The sequence below is a fragment of the Hesperophylax consimilis genome, chromosome 8, assembly GCF_061612785.1.
Source record: "Hesperophylax consimilis isolate HC1 chromosome 8, BYU_Hcon_1.0, whole genome shotgun sequence".
Taxonomy (NCBI): Eukaryota; Metazoa; Arthropoda; class Insecta; order Trichoptera; family Limnephilidae; genus Hesperophylax; species Hesperophylax consimilis.
Genome location: NC_142843.1, coordinates 40,002,501 through 40,029,663, shown reverse-complemented (window position 1 = coordinate 40,029,663; position 27,163 = coordinate 40,002,501). Strand labels below are relative to the sequence as shown.

Sequence of the window (27,163 nt, the reverse complement as noted above, 5' to 3'; positions counted from 1 at the left end):
AAGGAACATGAGGTCCCAGAGGGCCTATTTTACATAAAATGAAAAATCTTACACTGTATACAAAAAATGTATGATTTTCAAATTTTAAGCAAAAAAAAACATTGAAAAAATAATTGTCAGAAAAAATTCGGTCAACATTAAACACAAAAATAACTTTACAAAATATATAAATGCCTATCTTTTGAACTAGTAAATATAATTCAATGAAACAAAGTCAGTTATTACAACGTTTGGAAAACGAACACCGCCAATTTCTATTGACTCTGGGTAAGTGAGGAAAAAATCTTGTATCTATGTATTTTCAAATATACACACGGTCTGAAAGGGCTAGTTTAGATTTATACATAGAAAAACAAAAAAATAGATTTGTAACTTTCTCTGATATCGGAAGATTTGTAAGTAGGTACTTAAATACTCACCTACTTAATTATAAAATACATATTTTATGTACCTAACATTTTTGTTTCAAATAAAGACTTATACAATTTTCCACAGAAACATTACTATTCTTAGGCTAGGTTCCATACCATAGGTACCATAATATTGAAAAACAAAGTGAATAAGAAAGTTCAAATTAACACTTTTTAATGATTACTGAACCATTAAAACCTACAAACAATTTTACAGACAGACAAATGCAAAACGGTAGATTTCAAATAGGACTTCGCTTAATTTCTTTGGACATATTATATATTTCCTAATTTGAAAGGTTTTTTAAATGTTACATAAAAAATAAATTGTAGTTTATAATTAAGTAGGTAGGTATTTAAGTACCTATTTACCAAATCTTATAATTGCAGAGGAAATTTTGGTTTTGATTTATTAAATTAGAAACATACTTTTTTGGATTTGCGGTTTGCTGTTCACAGAACTACTAGTATATTATTGAAATGACGGTGGTACTGTTTTTTTCTCATATTCCCTGATTTGCCATGTATTGACTTGTGTTGTGACTAACTGTGTGTTTGTTGTTTGTTTCAGGGCTGTGACGGACCCCCGAGACGGCAGACGGGTCGCCCTCAAGAAGCTGCCCAACGTCTTCCAGTCGCTCGTCTCCTCCAAACGGGTCTTCCGGGAACTCAAGATGCTCTGCTTCTTCAAACACGAAAACGTAAGCCGACTTTAATTCTCATCTCTCCGACTTGAAACTCTTGTCAAATACCTGTCCTCCTGTCATGTACCTGTGTACATTACTTCAATGTATACGAGTACACACCCTTAGACGCTTGGAGAACAGTCCAAAGCATCATAAATTATGACTAGCTGTACCCCGCCACGCATTGCTGTGGCTCCTAGAAATTTCAAGAGCATTCTCGAACTTTCCGGAACCTCCACTCGATTTAAAACCTTATAGATCTTTCTCCTTCCAGAACTTCTATAGTATTCGAGAACCTTCATGAACTTTCTTGAACCTTCTAATGGCCTATTATGAAATTAACTGAAGCATTCACGGCTTTCCCATAATAAAGCACAATTTTTGGCGCAATAAATCGTTATCACCGTTGTTCATAAGACGTCTAATTCCTAAAATTACTTCTGTGTACCAGTTCTCCAAGCGAAGTATACCAACATTTGGTATATCTTTACTTGTGGAAACATTCAATGGTAATTGTTCTTGCATGGAAGTGTTCTTACATACGGTTCGTACGATTTGTACATAAAGCCCGAATTGTTTAGCAAACAGTCCCACAGACTTGACTGTTTATTCAGATTGGATCCGTTACGGGCTGCTTGCTTACTGCCATGTATCCCACATTATTCTCTTTCTTTTGGCTTCATCCAATTATACATTCACAAGCACCGAGATTCTTTCTGTAAAATATGCATTTCAATATTCTAAATTTCCCTCTGTCTGGTGTCATGGTGTGTTCTTGAATGAATTAAACAAAGCTTGGAAAGTTTCGTGTATACTCGCTCTCAATAATGTGTAGTGTCATCAATGTTTCCTGTATAGTTTAATATTAAAAACTAGCAGATAAAATCCCGCTGCCGCGGTTTGTAAACTTCCACAGTTCTTTTTGAAAATAACAGAGGGCGCCACATGCGTTTACGACAATCCTAAACTGTAGTTAAGTAATAATACCATCAGATATTGTAATTAAGTTGATGCATTTGTTACGATAAAAAAGTAGATTATAAAAAGAGAACAGTTTCGGATGTAATTTGAATGGTGCCTAGTTATCTAGGAAATATTTTGTACTTATTTTTTACACAATAGCGGCCATTTTTTGAAATCGTTTTACGAATTCTTAGATTCAATCTAAAATATTAGTTATAAATAAAACAAATCGAAAATGCAAGCCTTTTATGCTAAAATAAATATATTTTCTATCGATTTCCGTGTTTTATCTCCGTATTTATATTCACTGAATTACTTATACCTAATCTTAGAATTCCGTATAACGTATGAAATATCTACTTAATTCTGCAGGCTCTCCGATGTAGACAGAAATATGTTTCTAGCTAGGATCTTCGTTTGACGCTGCGTATATATTTGCGAGCCAAAACACGGGCCGAGCCTCGAATTGTGGGAAAGGAACGAATCAAATGGAAGCGCAAAACGCCGCTTGCTGTTGCTTCGTTCCTTTCCAATAATTCGAGGGTCGGCTCGGCGTTACGGCTCGCAAATGTATACGCAGCATTAGAATTCGTAATACCTCTTCATGAATTGTAAGTAAAGAGACAAGTGGTACGTTAACAGGGTGGCTACAGACCTGGAAAACCCCGAATTTTACCAAACCGGTAAAAGTCAGGAAAAATGTAAATATTTTGGAATATCCGGGTTTTTTTAATGTTTTTAGAAATCCGAATTTTAAATATAATTATAATTATTAACCATCCAAAATTACGAAACATTTTTTTTTCTGATGACTTTTTTGGCAAAAATTTTGAATCACGCGTTTTTTAGAATATGTGTATATTAATTTATTCGAATGTAGATGAAATTTGCTATTTTCATAATAATATTTTGAAATTTATCCACCTCTATCCATATCAAATAAAATATATCAGGGAAAAATGTAAAATCTGCTCTGAAAAATGTTATAAATTAGTTTTCTAGGGGTGCATGGACCAGATCTTCTCATTGCGTATGCTCACCGAGAAGTTTCTGGCAAAAAACCAGAAACTTTTCTGTGCCTTTGTAGATCTACAAAAAGCATACGACCGAGTCGACAGGAAAAAGCTATGGAAGGTGTTGTCCAAGTATGGAGTGAATGCGAATCTGACTCAGGCAATTGCGTCTCTATATGAGGGAAGCGTTGCATGTGTTAGGGTGAACGGTGGTTTTACGGGGTGGTTTGATATCACAAAAGGTGTTAAACAAGGCTGCGTAATGTCACCGTGGTTATTCAATCTATACATGGATAATTGTATGCAAGAATTGAAAGAGGTGGGATTGGGCGCGAATTTGAGTAATCTGAAAGTATGTTGCCTGTTGTATGCTGATGATGCGGTGCTGATTGCTAATAGTATGGATGATCTGCAGTCTCTCGTGTCTAGGATGAACGAAGTATGCGTGAAGAATGAGTTAATGATGAATGTAAGTAAGTCTAAAGTAATGGTGTTTGAAAGAGAAAGTACGAAAACAGTGTGCAATATAGTTGTGAATGAGGAATACTTGGAGCAGGTGGATGAATTTGTGTATTTAGGAAGCATGTTTACGAGAGATGGGAAGGCTGACAGAGATATTGAAAGAAGGGTAAATGCAGGTAACTCCATTAATGGAGGACTGAACGCAGTTGGCGCTAACAAAGAATTGTCCAAAGAAGCGAAGTTAGCAGTCCACAATGGAGTGCTGGTGCCTACCCTGATGTATGGAAGTGAGGCATGGAACTGGCAAAGAAAGGATGAAAGTAGATTGAATGCTGTTGAAATGAGATCCCTGAGGCGTATGTGTGGTAAAACCATGTATGATCGTGTGAGGAATGTGGATATCCGCAAAGAGTGCAAGGCTGATGTAAGCGTAATGAGTAAGATCAAGAAAGGGACGCTTAGATGGTTTGGGCATGTAGAGCGAATGAGCGAAGAAAGGAGTGTAAGGAGAATATACGATGCAAATGTGAATGGTAGCAGAAGTCGGGGACGCCCGAGGAAGACATGGCACGACCAAGTGAATCAGATACTTGAGTCGGGCCATGTCAAGAGTCAGAACAATAGAAGAGTATGTATGAGACGATGTATGAATGTGAATGAGGCAAGGAGTGTGTGCCAAGACCGAGTTGTTTGGCGGTCCGTCCTCTCTGCCTACCCCTGCGGGGAAACGGCGTAATGGTTAGTTAGTTAGTTAGTTAGTTAGTTAGTTAGTTAGTTAGTTAGTTAGTTAGTTAGTTAGTTAGTTAGTTAGTTTTCTATGGCCAACCTGGTCAATATGTATCTTTGTTTGTGAGAATCCTTTCTCTGTTTTCCCCTGCGGTGATACGATGTCTTTGATTCTCTATTCTGGATGAAGACTCCTAAGTGAACTGAAAAGCTTCCGAGTATGTTTTTAGTAAACCTCTTTCTACGTGACGGTCTACTTCGTAAAGTAAAAAATCGATTTCGACTCAAATAGGCTTTTCAAAGTATTTATTTGCGTGCCTCACATACCAACCCAGATTTAAATATTTGCTTATAAAATTATTTTATTGACCTAGAAATAGAAACGAAAAAATTATGAAATTCAAAATCACCACCATAAAGACACGTCTCGTTTTGTGACCTACTTTAAATTATTGGTAATCTTCGAATAAAATAATACTGTTTGCGTGCGTAAGGAGCTTGTGTTGCAACAAATTCTTCAATTCTTTCGGCGGCTGTGTTTTAAAATAAATGTGCCATTTTATAATTAAACCAGATTTTTCATTTAAACAAATCTTAAAAGCATCGCAAACAAATAAAAAAGAATGTAGTTTGGAGCAGTCCAATGTTGCATAAATAAATGAGCGTGTCTTTTTTCACAAAGAAAACGTCTTTAGGTATAAGCTTACTAGATAGGTACATATATTTTATGTCCCACGATTCGTTTTCCACGGTGTGCACTTCTTTATGGTTTCATTTCGTTTATACGCAACATAAATTTAGCAATAATACTTTTCAAGACGAAATGGAAACGAGTTCATGGAGAAATTGCACGAATATCAAAATTAATGTACGTACCAGTAATTGCGAGTGTTTGCACAGTCAGTCTATACGTTATGATAATGTATGTTGTACGTTGAAGGTACATTTATTATAATCCTGTTTTGTTTTCAGGTCTTGTCAGCGTTGGATATCCTGCAGCCACCCCACCTGGACTTCTTCCAGGAAATGTATCCTTTTCAAAAATACCTGTTTTAATCATTCATTTATCTCCATACACGCCTTAACCGCCTGTCATGTGCCATGCTACGTCTACCTAAAAATGGCTGAATTGACGTTGTGCAACAAAATAGCCAATTCTATTAGCAACTATCTGTCCGTACCATACTCTAATGTTCTGAAATGTTCTCAGAAATTATTGTTTATTATTAAATTTAATTATTGTTAGCAAAGAAGCTTTCTTAGAAACGTAAAATTCACTCTTTATCTTTTTAAAGCCTTTGTTTTATGCATTCTATAAAAAGTAACAATGTACGCAAAATTAAGTGAGATGTCCTGGGTTAGGTACTGTATGTTTCTCAGAATTCAACTGAGTGAATTGATAGAATTGCTTTTAAGGCGATGCACTACGTCGTGTAATATTTTAAATTGAGCCGCTATCAATAACAACCCTTACGTAGATGGCGATGAGGTTTAAATTCCCGCTTAACACCATAGCCTAAAAGTGCCTTTTATTTTATTTTGTGGATGTTCAGGCATAAATATTTTTTTTTTTCGATCATTTTATAAATAACTTAATTTGCCACATTATACAATAAAATCATAACCGAAAATGGATTCGTAAGTAGGAGATTTTGAACTTTGCAGTCTTGGCCGCCCTAGGCCCCAGACCATGTAGCCGCCCCTTTCTCAGTACCCATCATATTGACCAGGAGTATCCAAACTTTTCAGTAAGTTCCTAGGGTCAAAACCGTTTTAATTTTCCTGCCATTATCATTCATGGTTCATGGGGTGAGATTTGTCCAGGTCTTGGCGGCGGATACGTCTGCCCACCTGCTGCGTGGCGGGCCGGATCGAGAGAGACTGGGTGAGGGAGGCATTTTGACCTTTCCAGCCGGACTATCTTGACCCATCGCCTTGCACCGCAGTTGGAGGGATGTATTCATACGTATGTCACTCCTGGACACACTAATCCCCAGATTCCTACCCACCCCTCATACATTTTCCTTTTCAGAACTTCCTATCCTTCCCTTCCTTAAAAAGACCCTCCACACAGCATCACCTAAGATGACATAGGTCGTGAGGGAAAAAAATTTCCTCAAAGGAAAAATTTTCCTGTGTGGAATTAATGTCAAAAAATACGCTTGCTAAATTCGCTAGTTCAATTACTGTATAATTGTCGATTGTCGCAGGCCGGATTGATGACATTGGCGGGCCGTTGTTTGGAGACCCCTGATATAGACTATAGACTACATAATGAATTTACTTTATTGACAACTTTTATCGAAATCGATTCAGAAATTTAGTTAACTATAATAGGTGCTAGTTTGTAATACTTTCTAAGGTTTCAAGGATTTGAATAAAACATTTAAAACAGTTTTAGGTTTAATTTATTTAACTAGTTTCAGGTTTATTCTCATACAATAATATATAAGTGTTTCACAGTTACAATTAGGGTTGCCAGATACGGGCTGGATAAAAAGTTATTATTAAGTCTCCAAACAAATAAAATAAATCAGCACCTCTTTTAAATAAAAATCAACTTAAGGTACATATTCGAAAATAATAACTAAACTTAAAATACAAATTAAAACGTAGAATATGTAGGTACTTAGGAAGTAATTTCTTGTTATCATCTGTGACTTTTTTGTCACGATTGGCCGCCCCTAATATCTGGCCGCCCTAGGCCCGGGCCTACATAGGCCTAAGGGCAAATCCGCCTCTGCCTTTACATTATTTTTTCTGGGCTTATAAAAAAACTTATCTAAAGAATACTCGATTATTTCAAAGGCCAAGATGTATTCTACTCGCAGTATTTAATTAAAGCATCTGAAACATTTCTAGTGTTACAGTAAATGGCCTCGTTAAATTAATGATGCCAAGAAAATAATTGATAAGTTTTATTCTTCAGAACACACATCACTGGTAACAAAAAATGACGACCCTCGAGTTCCTTAATTATTTCATGGTTGTTATTGATCCGTTATTTAGAGAGAGAAGAGGAAGAGAATGGGCTTGCAAACCTATTTATAAACTAATTCATTTGAATGTATTGGTGTATATATAATCACAATTATTGCCCAATTATTTAGGGGAGACATCTGTCGGATATTTCAATTACTCAATACAGATACATGTGGCATGTTGGTTTGATTCTTGGCTAAAGTCTGAACATGCTGCCAGGGGACGGAAGAATTTATTTTTTTACACATAAACAAAAAATAATTTTTAAAAAATAACCATAATATAAGCAAAAATAATTTGAAAAATAAACATAATATAAATATGGACAAATTAATTTGAAAAACAATCATGAGATGAATATGAACAAAAAAGTTCTAAAATAAGAGAATCATAATATGAACAAGTTAATTCGATGTTCCTAGGTCATCCTTCAGGTAGATTGCTAATTTTTCTCCTTCTTATGACTGCTAGCAAAAAATTTGATGGTCCAAGGTCATCCTTCAGGTAGGTTGTTAATTCTTCTCCTTTTTATGACTGCTAGCAAAAATTTGCTGGTCCAAGGTCATCCTTCAGGTAGGTTGTTGATTTTTCTCTTGTTTATGACTGCAGGAGCTTATTTATTCAGTCCGGGGGGTACATCGGGCGTCCCTGTAGCAATGCTTGAATCCCTTTCCATGGGTAATAAACATATTTTGCTGATAGGTCTCTTAAATGTTCCTTGTGCGGTTTTGAGGGTAACCACCCGCACTTTCCCGTCAGCTCCAGGGTGAGTAGCTAGGATCCTGGCTAGTTTCCACATATTAGGCGGCAGGTTGTCCTCCTTTAGTATGACCATGTCGTCCCTTTCAACAGTCCTGAGGCCCTTGTCTTCCTTCCATTTGGTACGTCTTTGTAATTCTGCAAGATATTCCAGTTTCCACCTGCACCAAAATGTTTGAATCAGTGCATTTAATTTTTGATATTGATTCAATCGATTATATTGTATCTCCCGAACATCCTTCTCAGAGATAGAAGCTATCCCTCCGCCAATCAGGAAATGATTTGGAGTCAAAGGATTCAGGTCAGTCGGATCGTTGGACAGAGGAGTGAGCGGACGTGAATTTAAACAGCATTCTACCTGACACAATAAAGTATATAATTGTTCAAAGGTTAAACTTGAATTATCGGTTATTCTTTTTAAATGATATTTGGCGGATTTCACTGCTGCTTCCCAGAGTCCAGCGAAATTCGGTGACCGTGGTGGAATAAATCCCCACAGTATTGACAAATCAGCTAAATATTTTTGAATCTTGTCATCAGATTTCTTTAACTTATCATACAATTCTCTCAGTTGATTATATGCTCCCTTAAAATTGGTCGCATTATCTGAATATATTTTAAAGGGTTTGCCCCTCCGCGCAATGAAACGTTTTAAACAATTTAAAAAGTTGTCAGTGGTGAGGTCTGTTACCAGTTCCAAATGCACAGCTTTCGTTGAGAAACAAACAAAAATGCATAAATAAGATTTCACCAATGGAGCCTTCCTGGTGATACCGCTTTTCATCATGATAGGACCTGCGTAATCAATCCCGGTAACCTCGAACGGCCTGCTAGGTGTTATTCTGTTTTCCGGCAAGTCACCCATGATAACTTGACTGGTTACTGGATTTTTTCTGAAACATACTATACATTTATGTAATATTTGCTTAACAGTGGTTTTTCCGGCAATCGGCCAGAACTGTAATCTCACTAGAGATAACAAAGTTTGTGTCCCTGCATGTAAATGTACATAATGAAGATGTCGAATAATTAATTCTGTTAACTTATTATTTTTTGGTAAAATTATTGGGTGTCGTTGCTGGTATGATAAATGTTTCGCCTTTGTTAGCCTGCCCCCGACACAAATTAATCCATTATTTATAAATGGATTAAGCGACAAAATAACGCTACGTTTATCCAGTGAACATTTATTACTCAAAGCCCTGAACTCATCCTTAAAATGGTAGCGTTGAATTATTGCTATTAGACGATGCAATGTATTGTCCAGCTCCGGCACGCTTAACCTCCCGGTTAATTTACAGTTTTTTGTGTTACAATTATTAAAGAAACGCAATATATATGCAGTTACTCTCTTTAGCTTGTTGAGAGAGGAAAATTTTGAAAAGATGTCCCACTCCGTGACATTAGTAGACACGCATACCGCCTTGGTTTTTATCTCTGGAGGATTTATACAGGAATTTTCTGGCTTCGGCCAGTGATCGGCCTCTCTTATTAGCCAATCCGGACCCTTCCACCAAATATCTGCTTGTAATAGTTTGTTTGCTGTAACTCCTCTTGATAAAATATCAGCGGCGTTTTCCTGCGATGAAACATGTCGCCAATGGGCGGGATCGCCGGCCTCTTGTATCTCGGCAACCCTGTTGGCCACAAAGGTATTCCATCTAGCTGGCTGTCCTCTTATCCAGCATAGTGCGATGGTAGAGTCACACCAGTAGTATGTATCCACCTCAACCATGTTGAGCGCTTCTTTGATGCTTTTTAATAATTTCGTTAACAGCACCGCACCACAAAGTTCCAATTTTGGCAGGGATATGTTTTTTAATGGCGCTATCCTGGACCTGGAAGATATTAACTGAGAGTGCATCTTACCCTCGGCGTCCCTGGATACTAGATACGCACAGGCTCCGTAGGCCTTTTCTGATGCGTCGCAAAAACCATGGATTTGTAGGCTGTTTTGACCCCACAAGATTCTTCTCTTTATTTTCAACAGGTTTATTTGAGATAAATTTTTCATGTAATTTTCCCAATCTTTTAATATTCCCTCGGGTATTTCTTCGTCCCAGGAAGTCTTAGATATCCATAATCTCTGCATAATTAGTTTTGCTACAACCGTTACTGGTCCTAGCAGTCCTAAAGGATCGAACGTTGAGGCGATACTTGACAATATCCGCCGTTTGCTTTGTACGGTACATACTGGTTTTTTCACTACATATGAAAAGTAATCAAACTCACTGTTCCAGATTAATCCTAGTATTTTTTCTTCTTGGGGTTCTTTAGATATCAATCCTTGCATATCTTGACCTGGTTCGGAAGATAATTCTGCCACGTTCGATCTCCATTTTCTTAGATTCATCCCTGCAGATTTTAGTAAACTGATTACCTGTTGTTTTAGAAGGTGGCACGATTCAACGTCATTTCCTCCCGTTAATAGGTCGTCCATGTAAAAGTCATTTTCAATGACATTGCTTGCTATAGGAAATGAAAGTCTATTTTCAATACCTATTTGCTTCAGGCATCTTGTCGCCAGGAAAGATGACGGTCCTAATCCATAAGTCACTGTCCTTAGCTTGTAATGCTTCAAATCCTCATCCTGTGAAAAGCGCCAAACAATTTTCTGTAGATTGCGGTCGCTTTCCTGCACGTTTATCTGACGGTACATTTTCTCTATGTCCGCAGTTATGACTACAGGATGTTTTCTGAAATGTAAAATTTGCATATTTAAATCCTTTTGTATGTTAGGTCCGACCATCAGAGCATCATTAAGGGAAATACCAGAAGATGTTTTTGCCGATCCATCGAACACCACGCGAACTTTAGTAGTGGTGCTTGACTCCTTCATCACCGCATGATGTGGTAAAAAATATGATCTCGCATCGCATTCGGATTTTTGGCACTCTTCCATATGACCCAATTGTAAATATTCTCTCATAAACATGCTATATTGACATTTCAATTCTTTATTGGTGGAAAATTTTCTTTCCAATGTATGAAACCTTTTTTCAGCCATTGACAAAGAACTCCCTAGTTGGTCTATACAAGGGCGGGTTGGTAAGGCTACCGTAAATCTGCCCTCCGTGTCTCTACTATGACACTCTGTAAAGTTGACTTCGCAAGCCTTTTCTTCAAAATTCTGAGGTTTCATGGCATCCACCTCTTCTAGTTTCCAGAATCTTTCCATCTGGTTACCTATTTTATTAATGGCTAGATTACAATTAATTGATACTGGCCTTGTTTTAGTGATGATGTCGATCGCTCCGGAAACAATCCAACCGAGTTCAGTCCTTTGAATAGTTGGCCCGCCCTCCGTTAAGCGTATTCGATCATTATTCATTATTTCCCAAAAAACTTCCGCACCCAACAGGATGTCAATTGGAGACGTGACATTGAAATCCTTATCCGCTAGTTGCAAGCCAGATGGGATCTTCAACTCTTGTTTCCTGAAGGTCATTTGGGGTAGGTCGGTTGTTATAGCCTGCAATACTAAACAAGAAATTTTCTTATTATAATCACTATTCACTGCTAACATGTCAATTGTAACTCTTCGATTGATATGTGTGATGCGATTTTGTATTCCAGACACCGGCATATTTATTTTTTCTGTTTTTAATTTTAATTTTTTTGCAAAACTCTCTCTTATGAAATTCGATTGGGCGCCTGAATCCAATAATACCCTCGCTTTGTGTAAACGGTTGTCGCTACCTACGATATTCACGATCGCTGTAGATAATAAAATTATCTTTTCATTTTTATTTAACACCGTATGATTTGCCACTGATGTCGAGCTGTGTGCCTCTTCATTTGTGTTTTCACTATTTAATTCATTAACATGTATCAAAGTATTATGTTGATCACTTGCACAGATTTTACATTTGAATTTATTTTTGCAATCTTGTGTAAAATGTCCTACCCTCAAACATTTGAAACAGGCTCGGGCCTTTCTTAAAAATTCTAATCTTCCCTGGATATTTAATTTGAGAAATTTTTTACAATAATACACTGGATGATTTTCTTTACATAGGATGCATCCGTGTTTGGTTGCTATCAATGAGACAGACAAATCTTTCTTGCGATCATCACGTGTTGTAACATTCTTGTAGGTAGGCCTTTTTTCTTGCAAATTTGTGAACTCCAGTACCTCAACACGTTTGGTTAGACATGTAATAAATTCTTTCAAAGTTGGGAGTGCACCATCTATTGGCTGCTCTTCCCAAAATCTACGAGTTGATCCATCTAATTTATTAGATATTAAATAAATCATAATCGCGTCCCAGGAATCAACATGTAATCCTAGATTTTTTAACGCTTCTAAATTTATATTAGCCTGATCAATAATATGCCTTAACGCGACTGGACATTCTTGTTTCATATCTTTTAACTGAAATAAAGATGCAACATGCCTATGAACTATTATTTTTTTATTCGCGTAACGTTCCTGCAGTATCTGCCACGCAGATTCGTAATTGTCGTGCGATATGGTCAAGGAGGCAATCAATTTAGCTGCGTCTTTTTTAAGGCACGATTGTAAATAAAAGAATTTTTGAGAATTGTTTAACATATTATTTTGATGAACCAATGCTTTAAAAGTCTCAGCGAATTTAGCATACTCAGTAATTTCACCATGAAATTCAATAAGTTTCAAAGTTGGTAATTTAATTTCACATTTTTCATGATTTACTGAATTCAATAAACCTTTTGCTAATGCAAGTACAGAGAAGTATTGATTTTCAAAGGATTCACGTTGACTTACGTGTTCTGCCTCGTCATCCGAAAGTTCTTCGATTTGAGATTGAATTTTTTCAAAGTCATCTAACAATTTTTCGACCTTTTGATAACGTAATTCTAGTTCCGTTTTATCGAGTGTCTTTAAAATGTCATTAAACCTTGTCAATTTCGCTTTCAAAACTCCACGCTTGTTGATTAACTGCTTTAACTTTTCCATCTTTAATGGCAAATAATAAACAATTTAACTTTTAACCTCAAACAACTGACAGTTTACGAATGAAAACACGGCGATGTTAGCAAAAAATGCTTGTTAGTGCCAGGGCTGACAACCTTTTAAATCAGAACAACCACTGAACCACTCACCACTGACAACTTTTTAAATCAGAAATTCGCTGAAATTATTTTGTAGCGAGATTTTACCCGGTAATTTTGAATATTCGCGTGAATTATTTTTAATTAAATAAATCCAATGACAAAACTCTTACAATTGAGATGCTCATTTAACAATAATCGTATCAATTTGCAATGTAGGTAGCTATTAAAATTTTATGCAACTGAAAAATCAAAAACAACAATAATCTTTGTTGCATATTTAAATATTTCATTTGGGATAATTTGAAATAGGAAGGATTCGGGATTCGGTCACAGTTTTGTCTAGGATGGCGTTGGGATACTTATCTGATGATGATCTGCATCTTCTTGATTTTTTGCTGGTTCATATTTCGGCTCGTTCTGGTGCACGATGCGGCTCGATTGGACCATATGTTACAGTAAATGGCCTCGTTAAATTAATGATACCAAGAAAATAATTGATAAGTTTTATTCTTCAGAACACACATCACTGGTAACAAAAAATGACGACCCTCGAATTCCTTAATTATTTCATGGTTGTTATTGATCCGTTATTTAGAGAGAGAAGAGGAAGAGAATGGGCTTGCAAACCTATTTATAAACTAATTCATTTGAATGTATTGGTGTATATATAATCACAATTATTGCCCAATTATTTAGGGGAGACATCTGTCGGATATTTCAATTACTCAATACAGATACATGTGGCATGTTGGTTTGATTCTTGGCTAAAGTCTGAACACTAGGCGACCAAATTTTCAAACCAAAAACCTTTGTGTTGGTTTTCCAATGAATGGATCCCGGGGCGGCGGTACCCATACCCAAATTATAAAAACTGTTCTGAACAACTTGTAGCTCAGACTGTTCAGTAGTGTAACAGACCAGTTATTATTAGATAAAAAATATAGATAACATCTCTGTGACAACCCTGTAATTAGGACATCTTTGTCCTATAAGATAATCTGATTGGGAGGCATGAACCGCCAGTACTGTTTGGGGGGCATACCAACTTCCACAAATTTCATAACCCAACCTTTCCTTTGAAATGTCAGTTTGCTTTGAACTAAAGTCACCCCTAATACCTAGGTTCACATTTTTCTTCCCCTCCCAACATCCCTTCCTTCATTCCCTTCCTATCTGTATTACTCCAGACCTAGTCACTAGTGTGCCTGCAGTAGCGTACAGCCCCGCCCGCCCCGCCAGTCCCGCCACTGCAATTATGTATGCATGCGCCACTGCTCGGCGCCATGCAATTTCTCCATGGTAATCCTAATTTGTTATGAAACTATTTATCTGAGTGGATTGGAGAATGGAATATACGGACGGCGAGGTAGGTTACTTCATCAGCCCCATTCGAGTTAATTATGGCGGCGCCGTGACCTCTGATGTCTTTGAGTTGCAATACGGATGCACTTTCCTAAGAAGGATAATAAACCTATGTTCATAGCATTAAGAGATGCTGCAATACGGATACCACATACGCACTTCACGGCCTAGTGGTTAACGCATTTGATTGAGTTCGGATATTACGGGTTCTTTATTTTTATATGTAGTCACTACGACTCTGGGTGTTCTTGATCGTGCTCATTTTAATGACCTTACTGGCTATTATTATTATATTATTATATTACTATTCAGATGTCGCATTCAACATTCATTTTTTATTAAACATAAGTTTTTTTGTATTACGCCAATATAATTTAAATTTTGGTAATATATGTTATTATATATTTTTCATTGTAATTATATAAATTATAAATTAAAATAAAGTCATCCTAAGGACATAGATTTGCTCTAGAGGGTGTTAAGGGACGTACTTGACTTACTCCAACCAGTGATTCCTGACGTTATTTGGAATAAAAAAATGTATATGAAATTTTGGTCTCCAGTGACTTTGGGATGTTTTTCTTTTCTTGTGTTTTTGTTAATTGTAATTACACTTGAAATTTTAACAAAAGATTTACGCTTTTCGAATAAGAATTTATCCATTAATTTTTTTAATAAAATAATTTTGGAACTTACGAGTACATACTTAACCTTGAATTATTGTTCCCACAATCAGTTTTAATTTTAACCAATGTTATTCTTAGTTCTAGAGTTACCGGAGGTACGGATACAAAGATTTACAACCGATATTAGTATTTTTGATAAGCCTTTTCATTACGACTACTTTCTAAATATTTTTCATAAACTGTCCATTTTTAAGATAATCATAATTTGAACTTAGCAGGGTGTTAATTTGACGATATTAGAACAACAAATGATTAAAGCAAACGTAGCATAAAACTACACCCTGCCCCCGTTAATATTAGTATTAGTAGTTACGTCAGGTCAGGGGGGTGATGGAAACACAGTGGACTGGTCACCTAACACGACCACCACGGTATCGCCAATTACCTGCACCTGATGATTTATGTCCTCACATGGCTGCTTCTGCTCTGCTTCGGTCAACCCAGTACCGTCCGCGCGGGGTCAGTTGGTACTTAGTGCTTAGCCGCCGGTCGCCGTAATAATAATGCAGTGTATTGCAAAATACTCGTCTATCATCGGCCATTATGTCCAATGCAGTTATTTACTGAATCCAAATGCAATAACGTCATGATGTTTCTATTATCTCCAAGCGTATTGCTATAAGCAACACGTTTCCTAGATTTATGTTTATTATTTTTAACGTGTTTATTTAGGTTAGGTATCTATGAAATAGGTATCTACATTCAGTAGGTTTTCTGTCGCTGTTCTACGCAGAAATGATTCGAATATTATTATTATTTGTCCGCATTATTCCATTCCCGCGTGACACCGGGTTCCGGGAGTAAGGTCTTCCCCCGATATGGCAGTCCTGGAATTATCGGACGCACTTTGTACACGTCCGTTCTCAAATTATCCTCCCGCCCCACGGCCTAGGCCTGTTCTCCCGCAGTCGGGGGGTGGGTGGTCCCCGCGGAGAGAGCGTTGCCATGGCAACATCCCTCCCCAATCTCCGATACAGTTCCTCCCCCGGTGCTCCTACGCCTCTGGCTTTTTATTCAAGCATCTCTAGACACTCGGGAGGACATGGCTGGTGGAGTCTGCTCTTAAAAGGATTCCATTGAAGGGATTTTACGATGGGATAGGAACAGACAACACAAGTATTGCGATAGGGCGCCCACAAATGGGTTCACGTCAGTATATCGTGACCGACCCGGCAGCGCTGCAGATACTTCTACGCGGATCTGTTTTATTACGTACACCCTTATTTCAATAATGACGTAGATTTCTTCCACATTTGAAACCAATATTTTGTATCAGTTATTCGTGTGCAAAACTCCTCTAGACAATTTCAAAATGACTTTTTTAAGAAAAACTTAGTAGAATCCTATTTTGATTCAGTCCCTGCTTCCTACCTATATGTGCACCCTGCGAAGGTAATCATTACCTTCTTTCATAATTATTTACTAGATTTAGAATTGAGTAATGCCGGTTCACAGGCGATTAAGTCTTCTATTTTGATTAACCTTTCAATTTAGTTTATTTTCCCCTTATTCCTTGTTAATGCGTGTTTTGCCGAGCCCCTTCCCGCCCCGCCCGCCCCGCCCCAACTGCGAACTGCCTTTACAAGTATGATTACAGATTTTAATTACGCCCCTCGGAACGGTTTTTTTGTTGTTGTTTTGCGACTACGGCGAGTCTCGTGTAGCTTTATTTTCACGCTGAAGTCGGGATATTTCTGTGTATTATTATTTGTAGAAAAGTTCCTTTTTGTGTACTCCTGCCGTCGTGTTCTTCTTTTTTTATGCCGGACAGGCTTAAAAAGTTTCAGAAAAAGAATCTTTTTCTCGGGAAAGAACTTTTGTCAAGGGATTTCTTTGTTATAACTCTTGTGATTAATACGCAAAACTGAATTTATTTTTTTCATTTTTACGAGTGGCGAGTGTTAATTAATAATAATTTTCGTGAAATGTTGTGTCCTCGTTTTGAATAAATGATGATATTATTTTAATGTGTATATCACATGTGGGATACTATGAGAGCAGATATCCATTAGCGAGCTTTTGTTTCCACCCAGATGAACTGTCCGACAGAGTTGATAAATTCGCTACTGGCTGAAAGGACAACCGACGACCCGACGACCCGACTGCCGCCGCGTCCCGTCGGGCGTCGTTTAACACCGTCGTCATTAGCCGTACAGCGCACACCCATCAACATACACCACATACCTACTACATTGTATTATAATTGTACCGTGACTCCGACTTCTAGTCCACTCACGTGTGTTCTTCCTAAAAATATTTCCCTCGTATTCCTTTCATACGCTGCCAATTTATTCGCCACCAACGCGTGTTAGTTCCACGCAGAATTGTCACCGTGTCCTCCAAAACACCCAAATGGAATTTCTTTGTTCGCTTCGTCTCCAGTTAACCTTTGTCAGTTCGGTTTCATCTTTGTTCCGCTTGTCCCCGATTCTCGGAGACATCTCGTCTTTTGTATTTCCCCTTTCGACGTCATCCAAAACCACTTTATTACTGTGTCCAAATTTACTGCACTTTGTATTCGATGTAATGTGTTTTATTCCGCTTTGTTTGAGAGTATATTTAGTTTACCGCATCGGTGCCAGGCGAATTTTAATGATTCTATTCCTTACCGTTGGTGTTCAAGTAATCACGTTATTTCAGTATTGCATTGACCCCTACACCTCTACGTCATTTAACTGCGTTTACTTAATAATATTCAAACCAATTCAGAATTGTCTTTTTACCGCTGTTTATTCCTGCTTCGTAGTATAAAATTATATTTCCATCAGCACGTGAAATAATAATTAGAATCCTTGGCCTTCATTTAGGTGTATCTATTTGTAAACAATGAAAATCTATTTGATCTGCTCGAGTTCGATGTATCTCAGTTACTCTGTTCGAATCCGTGAAATCGGTTGGTCTAAGTCTAAAGTGATAAACGTGCCCAGGGCCTGCACAGAGCCAAACGGCGCCTGGCGCTGGTAAAAACCTCAAGGGCGCTGTATGCGCTCAATAGCGCCTTGGCTCCTCGGGGCCTCGGCATTTCGTCGTACGGAGCGGATCGCTCCGATTGCGTCTCTACAGGGCCGCGAAGATATCGCCCGCCCCGTGAAGTCGGCAAACGTTTCGTAATAACATTAACGTCAGTATTATCTAAATACAGCCCAAAGGTCTGGATGACCTAAGCACTTTATCGAAGAATGTGGTTGAAAGACGAATCCGAAACAGATCATGTTACGTCAATTGATTGAAATCGACGATAACAGCTCCTTAGGTATATCTTACGTCTTATTTTACGCAATTATGCTACACAATATCGACGTTTCAAATAGGTTTACCTTAGTAATATATAATAATTACCTCTTCCTGTAATGTACGCTTCATCCCGAGCAAAGTGGCTAAGTGCACCGTCAGCCCTTCAGCTAATTGACTAAAAGGATTATTCGATTCCGTTCTGCGGAATGATGCAGACAAACCGTCGTATTACCGTATGGCTTGCTTGCTGGTCGCAGCGGGAGCTTTACATTACCCTCGCCTGGCATTTGAACACGGCCATAGCCTTACAAGTGCTGCAGAAATATTATTAAAGTCAATTCTGTATAAAATATCCGAGCCGTGCTAAGGTTCTTGACTGACACACTCTGTGCTATTATCCCCGGTGATGGTTCCCAGTCGTATCAATCAAATGTCTGTTTTATCACTGAGGGTATTACTGGACATAACTTCCCGACGTCAAATGAAGACTGCTGGGGAAAAAATGATGTTTTCCATAGAGTAGAAGCGTTCAGAAAAGACATGACACTATAAAGATGATCAAATACTAAACTTGTGATGTTAACCACATAAAGGCCAGCATTTTATACTTAAAACTTTCGTAGGTGTTTTGGTTGTTTGCTTACTATATACAATTTTAACAAAAATGTACATTAGATCTGATGATCAACGAGCATATTTGTATAAAAAAACATTAAAATCCTCCATAGCGACGATGAACGCCTTAATTCGGAAGCCTTTATGCGAGTATACAAATTATTCCCTTTGGCTAATCACTAATACTCTCCCTTTGATGGCCCCACGTTAAAAGCGTTTCCGCGGATTCAGCCGTTAGCTATAATTCAGAAAGCGCCACGCAAGAACGGTCCGTAAAGTCGATGGAAACTTCGGACAAAGCCCGTGAAAGCACAGATTCAATACTCTGCTCTGCTACACAATTTGTTCTGGTTTTTTCGCTTCCTCGATGTGATCAACCTGAGCGTGAACATGGTATCGTAAAGCGTTATATTCCTAGTTAAAGAAAGAGTTTTACTACATCTGCCTATAAGCTATCGACCGGGAGCGGTTGGTCTCCTCGATCAGCTTTATTTGACCAGAAATAATGACCGAGTTCTGCGGGTAATATCTCTTGCCCCTACCATTGCTAGTGCGGGTAAAATATCACCGCAAGGCGACATTATTTTGTTCTGAAAACATAATACGATCATTATGACCGTTTTCAATAGTAATGGAAGACATTACCATTCCCGGTCTTCTGAGAGGATAACGAGTGAACCGTCAGATGTTGGTATGCTAGGACAAAAGTTCCCAACCTTATCTGGTTCACCGCCCTCTTTTCAACTATATTTTTCGTCACCCCCCACAGTAAAAATGTAAGTTTTTTTCCTAGATTAGTCCACCATAGCACAAGCTACATTTTCCGCTTACAGTGATGGAATTGGTTGGATTTTCAACATTCTGAAATCATTTGTAACGCAGAAGTGCTGGATTTTAAATTTAATAAAAAAACTTCTTTCTCTAAGTATTTGTACATTATTTTTGGAATTTTTGAAAAAATATTACCATAACTAAAATACAACAATGATTGCTAATTGAACGGTTCGCCTGCAATAATATACCTACGACTTAGTTGACTTCATTAGGAAAATGTTTTTTTTTTCTTGGAGCCTTTCACCGCCCACCACTGGCTCCAACACCCCGGGAATCACCGTGTTAGAAGATATGTGAATATAGGAGTAAGTGAACAGCGTTTTTTGGAATTATGAGTGACGTGAAACTCTTTACGCTATAAGGATATTGTGAGCTTCACCAGACAGTAAGTAGACTTATAAGTATTCAACTGTGAAAATGAAGATGAAAATAATACATATTTAAAAAAAATCTACATATAAATGAAAGAGAAAAAATAACGTATTTTAAAAAGAGAATTATGTTTGGCTCTGTGATAGGTGATAAACGGAGAGCTCTTTGGCTCTTGTCCGCCTTTATTGGCTAGGCACTAGGCAGGCTAAGAAGCTGGAAGGTTTTTGACCACCAATATCAAATTTGAACAGTAAATTGCACTTTATAAACATATTCTTTCGAATGATTTTTAGAAAACTTGGCTTTAAGGCTCTTCACCTCGACGTGTAACATTTGGAATCGGACGAAATGGCGATAAGGTTGAAATTCCCGCTTAACATTGTTTTGATTTATGTCACAAGTTCAGGCATAAATATAAAAATGTTTTCCGATCATAATCTAAAGAACTTAATCTGTCGCATTTTACAATAAAACCATACCTGAAAGGAGGGGACTCGTACGATTGTAAGAACCTTGGTTCGTAAATACCTATTTTACCGGATATTTTAGACTTCAAAGCGTTTGATATATTTTTTTATCCTAATAAGAAATTCTAGATGAAAACAAATGCCAAGATGTGTTCTACTCGTAGTATTTTTAAAGTATCTATAATATTTGTAGGCGATACAATGTCAAACCAAAAACACATGATTTTGCATCGCCAAAGCATTCAAACGTTTTGATTTCTTCATTCTTTTGCCAGGATGTGTAACTATGTGGCTGCGGAGAATAATATATAACAAAACAATGTGGTTTACGCACACAATTTGTCTTGTTCCCGTAACATAATCGAAATAGTTGCACATTTGACTCGGTCGTTTAATTGATTATAAAGAGTTTAATGCAGCTTACATCTGATGTTCATTACCATCTTGGATAATAATTGATTGGGAAATCCGGCGGTCTGATTTCCACTGTCCACGTGTCTACGACCACGTGTGATCTGCTTTGGTGTGTCATACGGCATCTAAATTAGTGCTTGGATGAGAGATTGACAGCCGCTCTGCTTAGCCGGAAATAGCCCGCCATTTAGATCGGGTTTGCCGCGAGTGAAAGAGTAGTGTAAACTTTTCGCAAATGAAAGAGTAGTGTAATTTTAAAAATTAACACACTAACTTTCTGGTCTCTCGCAAACTTAACATTATTTCTACTTCCTTGGCAACTTGACACTATGTCTGCTCTCCTAGCAAGTTGACACTTGATTGGCGGGCGACCTGCAAGATGGAGGTGCTCGAGAAATAAGGACATACGCAATACCACAACATAACTTTTTAATAACATAGTCACAAAACAAGATTTACTGAAAAAAAAGGCCTAAAAATTCCACTAATATCAAATAAGTATGGTAACAGAACACTTGACTATTTGATACCTGTGATTTATAACAAATTTAACGAAAACTTCTTAAAAAATAATGAGGAACCCTGCCCTAATCTGACAAAAAAGTGGTTAATAAATGAACAAAACGTTTATCTATCCTAAACATTATATTTGGTATTAATATTTAAACTTAAGCTAATGTGTATTATGTTATAACATTAAATGGTAGAACCTACAGACAAGCTGATTGTCACAGCTTTGTGGGACTACCCATATCTTATATTGTATTAAATGTAATTATATTCAATTTAATAATTAAAAAAAAAAAAAAAACGCAGAATTGATATCTCGTTGATTGCCCGTCAATACTTTATTATATAAGCAACCATCGAACGATCAACATCTCTCCTGGACTGCCCTGACTGCCTTCTTCAAGCCTCTTCTGCCCTGGACCTTCACTGCAACCTGGCCTTCTTCTTTCTCCCGGCTCCCTGGTGTTCATCAAGAAGAAACTGTCACAATAGTCGAAGCGTCCCTAGTCAGGGCGCAGGTTCCCCCCTACCTTCCTCCCCCCTGCCTTATACCTTTCTCCCACATTTTCCCCATTTCTCCCTTCCCTATATTTTTTCCCATTTCCCCCCCACATTTTCCCCATTTTTCCCTTTCATAATTTTTCCCCATTTTTTCCACATTTTTCCCCACTTTTCATTTTCCCCATATTTTTCCCCATTTTTTCCATTTTTTCAACATTCTCCCTACTTTTTCCCGACCTTCCCTTCCAAGGCGTCGAAGCGGCCAGCCGGCCACTCCCGCTATATCGTCTGTGCGGCCGGCGACTACAGTGCCGTCCCGTACAATATTAAATTATTATATTCAGTTAGAAATCAGAATAACATTAAAATCATTAAATTGGACACTAAGCATGTTCAAAATACCTACTTCTATCTAGGAATAACTTACATTAATCTTACATCTTCCTTTCTTCTTATTTCGTATGGTGGGGGAGCAGAGGGGTCATCTAGGTCAGTTACAGGTCTAGGGCCACTGGCGTCGTCCTGTAGACCTCATTAATCCCGCCGGGGAATACATGCAGCGGGCATTCTTTGACCACATGTTCGGTGGTCTGCACTTTTTAAGGCCCCACCTGTGCATCATGTGGGCACAGCGTACGTGGGAGGAACTTATCCTATTGATAACGGACCAGAATTTACGAGGCAGTGAGAATCCAGGCTGTCCCAGTGGGTTTCCACTCGAGTTTCCATCTATCTTCTGTAGTGAGAGGTAATCGGAGAAGCCTCTCTCCTTCTATCCAGAAGGGTTTTCGGGACTATAACATTAACCTTTAAAAAAACTTAACCTTTTTCAACCTTCCTGGGTATTCTAACATAATTCATAAACTGCTCTTTTATAGATGGCGCTAAATTAATTATTTTAGGATAAAACATATTTTGCAAGTTATCTTTTAAATTATTAAGATGAATTATTTGTTTGCGCCCTTGCATACGGTATATGAATATGATTAAATAGTTTTGTCCGTATACAAACTCAATTATTTCAAGAGAGGCATACAAATATTGGATTGAATCACCCATAAGATGATTTTGTATACTTTTCTTGAAATAATTGAGTATTTATACGGACAAAACTATTTATTCATATTGCTTATATTTAACAGTGCACATCCTTCTTACTTTACAGCACATAATTATATGCAATACAATCTATATTAATATAATTATAATTTAATTTAACCCTTCAAGCTTCTGACGTATTCTGTCAGAAGGTCGGAGTATTTCCGCTTTGAAATAAAATCCTAATACGTGGAATATTCTTGAACGTATCCGAAAACTAAAAACTGTTTGAAAGGTGATGAAATGCGTTTTAAAATTTTATTTTATTAGGTTCGTGTCCCAGATGTGACCGTTTCCTTTTCTGATTTTTCTGTTTCAGATTTTCGTTTAGAAATCACTAATATTGTCTTCAATATTTAAAATATTACAATTTGAGGTTTTACTCAATAAAGTCATTCCGAAAAATAAATATATTTTTTTAGTTACATATTAAATTTTTGAATTCAAACATAATAAAAACGATTACTTTACGTTTTTTGTAACTAAAAAAAATAAGATACACGCACACGCATTTTACTAGACAAATGTATTACATTTGTTACATATGGGTGGGGCAAAAGTAATCACCCGATGTTCTTTTGCTGTATTTTTTTATGATAAACTTTGGTACTGCTTGTTATTCCGCGTTCTTGCCTAGTAAACCGATTTATGTCTTGTCGATTTGTATTCTGCGTTTGTTTACTTCAAAAATGTCAAAACCGAATTGACATTTGGCGCCATTTCCAAAAGTTATAGCATTTTCCAATAGGGTGATTACTTTTGCCCCATCCCGTATAAAAGAATAATAAAAAATCGCAATTTCATTTTTTTTGCGGTCGGAACCTTTGGTACATTTTAATCCTTCTGTGCATGAGGCTTGCTTTTTTACCACCGTTTGGATCTCTCCATGATATCAATGGAGATATCGCGACTTCAATAAAAAGCTCGTTAAATTTGCGAACCATTGTTAAAGTGAATGAAATGCTTGCCTGATCGAAATTCAAAGAAAAAAAAATGGTATTGTCTTAATTACATGGGTATTAGCAAACGGTGTTTTTTGATAATGGTTTTCTTAGTATGCTTTTAAACTTTCAAAGGAAGCCAAAGGATTTAGTTAGATCTGAGAGACTTTCCGAGTAATTTGAATAAAAGTCATTTTGGCAAAGGGCCCTTGTTGGACCTAGTTTAAGGGCGACGCCTAACGCCTCCCGAGTTGGTACATAGCCAATAGGCGGCCCATATTTTTACGTCCCTGCATACATTACATAACAGAAGTTACACGACAGAAGCATTTCGGCGTTTCTATGGTAGAATCGTTCATCTTCCATGTTTCATACTTTAGTACCGATTTCTATTACAAACATTATTACAAGTTATGTGATACTGCCTAAGAGGCTAACTGTATGAAGTACATGACACCCTCAATTTAGGGACTGTTGAAAGGGTTAAAGAAAGTTTAAAAAAATGTAATTCTATAGAAGAAAATAACATTTTTCACTGGAATGGTTACCTAAATTATATTAATAATTACTACATTACAATACAATGATTGTCTAAATATTATACATTACCATATTACATACAACGGTTACCTCTAAATTGTATTACTTCATTACAATACAATGATTGTCTAAATAAATATATTACATACAATGATTACTGATACTAATGGGGACTGTTGTGAGGTTAAAGAAAGTTTAAAAAAAATGTAAGTCTATATAAAAGAAAATAACATTTTTCACTTTTATAACTAGAATAGTTACCTAAATTATATTACTAATTACTACATTACAATACATTTTGGTGTCTAAATTACATTACAATATTACATACAGTGGTTACCCAAATTAAATTACTAATTACATTATGATAATGTTACAAAATATACATATTAATAATTACTATATTACAATACATTTTGTTGTCTAAAGTACATTACAATATTACATACAATGGTTACCCAAATTATAATACTAATTAAATTTTGATAATGAAACAAGATGTATTTTAAATTATACTACTAATTACTACATTACAATACACTTTGTTGTCTAAATAAATGCATTACAATATTACATACGATGGTTACGCAAATTAAATTACTAATTACCACTTTTTTTAACATTACATTTTGGATTACGAATTACCTGACAATATTTGAAAATCTCCTACCACCACAGGAAGCGGAAAATGTTGCTTGTGTTGTGATGCTACATGATGGAGGACTTAGCCAGCCGTGGAATTGAACACATTATGCCTGGATGGGACTCAAACGCGATGCCAACTCAGCCACTGACCGGTCAAATACAGTTGTTGATAAGACATATAATGGTTACCTAAATTATATTATTCAGTGGCAATATTTCAATATTATATTTATACAGTATATTTATTGTTAACACTTTTGTTTCCTCATAAATTTTTGGTGGATACTCTGTACTTGAATTTAAATAACTTTTAATTAGTTGATCTGGTAACTAAGCAACTTTCAATATCACTTTATTTGAGTTATTTTTTAAATTAAATAGCTATAATATAATTGCGACCATCATTATCTCCATTAGAAACGTTAGCACGACATTTTGAAACCTCGAATTAAAACGTATTTTGGTACCTCTGTCTTTTCATAGTCGAAATGAACTTCCCTAAAACAAAGTCGTGCTTTTAAGGTTAGTACGTTCAAACGAACGTACTCAAATAGCGTCTTCAATCAAAGTTAGAGCCAGACTCCCCTATCCTAATGTAATCAAAGGATAAAATCTCAAATAAACGTCAATAATTTTAGTTACAATTATCCAAGATAAGAAGTGATCTGCTTGTTATAATATGCGTGTTGCACCGGTTAGCGAGTACCGAGCCTAGCTAGGCAGCAAGCCAGGCAACCAGCCACTAATGCTACCTCCCGGGTATTATGCTCCCCGGGTACCGACACCGACTACGGAATACGGACTTCGGCTGTGGACTCTGGCTCTATGTGCATTATGTGTGGTACATGGCTCCGGCGCACAGTGGGCTGAAAATCGCCTTTCATAGACATAGAGACTTGAATTTTCAAGGGTATATTTTGGCTTGAAATGGATTCTGCTGATCATTACTATGCTATAAAATTTCGTACGAAGCAATTACGTGTACAAATGAAGGAGTTATCATTTTTTTAAGAAAAATTTGTATGGCACTGACATTAAAAATGATGCGCCCCTGAGGTGATAATTCACAAAAGCGGCGCTATAAAAATTGTCCAATATTATTATTATTATTATTATTATCTATGAAAGGCGATTTTCAGCCCACTGTGTGGCGGTGGAGTACGCTAATAACACAATCAATTCCCCGTTGATAATGCATCTGGCATCCTGGCAATTCTGGTAATGGCCTGGCGTGGTCGCCTTTAGGTTCATGCCTATTGCATGTCCTCTAGATACGTGTATATGTTATATTTAGGATTTAGAAGTGTGTGTCAAGACCAAGTTGTTTGGCGATCCGTCCTCTGCCTACCCCTGCAGTGAAACGGCGTGATGGTTAGTTAGTTAGGATTCAGGTTGGTGCTTTGTACCTACTTCACCTCAGAGCAAGATCCTACTGTATATTAAAATGTTGCTTCTTCCCGGAAAATCAGGAATATCTAAAACAACGTGGAAGTAATTATCAGGGTAAATCTTATTTTGTTATAATGAAAGTATTTATATTTTTCTAACTTAAGTATCTTTCGTAGGTAATGGATGATAAGTAGAGAGTTTATCTACTAAGATTATATAAAAAAAATAGTAGGCAGTTGGTTAATAACAATTCAAACTGGCGTTGACTGATTTTAACCCTTAACTTGTCTTTGCTATTAGTATACGCTAACTAATATTGCTCTTTAACAAAGTCCTTCGTATTTCTTTGAAATTATTCTACTGTGATGTTCATCTATTGTTAATTTTGTAAAAAAATCTATTCCTTTACTTTTATATTCTACTTTCGGATAATTATATACGGTTTTAATTTCTCTCAGATTTGATACATTTCATTTCTAGAAGTTTTTTTGCCGAGTTTGTTTTGAAATCGCTGTAT

The 27,163-nt window shown here is 36.9% G+C and overlaps 1 protein-coding gene across 5 annotated transcripts in view; it reads left to right on the top strand.

Moving 5' to 3' along the window:
• nmo (serine/threonine-protein kinase nemo) overlaps positions 1 to 27,163 on the top strand; it is a 161,792-nt gene that overhangs the window by 85,131 nt on the left and 49,498 nt on the right. For all 5 annotated transcript variants that reach the window (XR_016302489.1, XR_016302490.1, XM_089634260.1 and 2 more), the window contains exons 2-3: positions 982 to 1,111; positions 5,233 to 5,288. Coding sequence is in view for 3 of the 5 variants with exons in the window: in XM_089634260.1 (XP_089490386.1) it covers positions 982 to 1,111; positions 5,233 to 5,288 (186 nt within the window). In the remaining 2 variants the exon portion in view is untranslated. The remainder of the gene's footprint in view (positions 1 to 981; positions 1,112 to 5,232; positions 5,289 to 27,163) is intronic.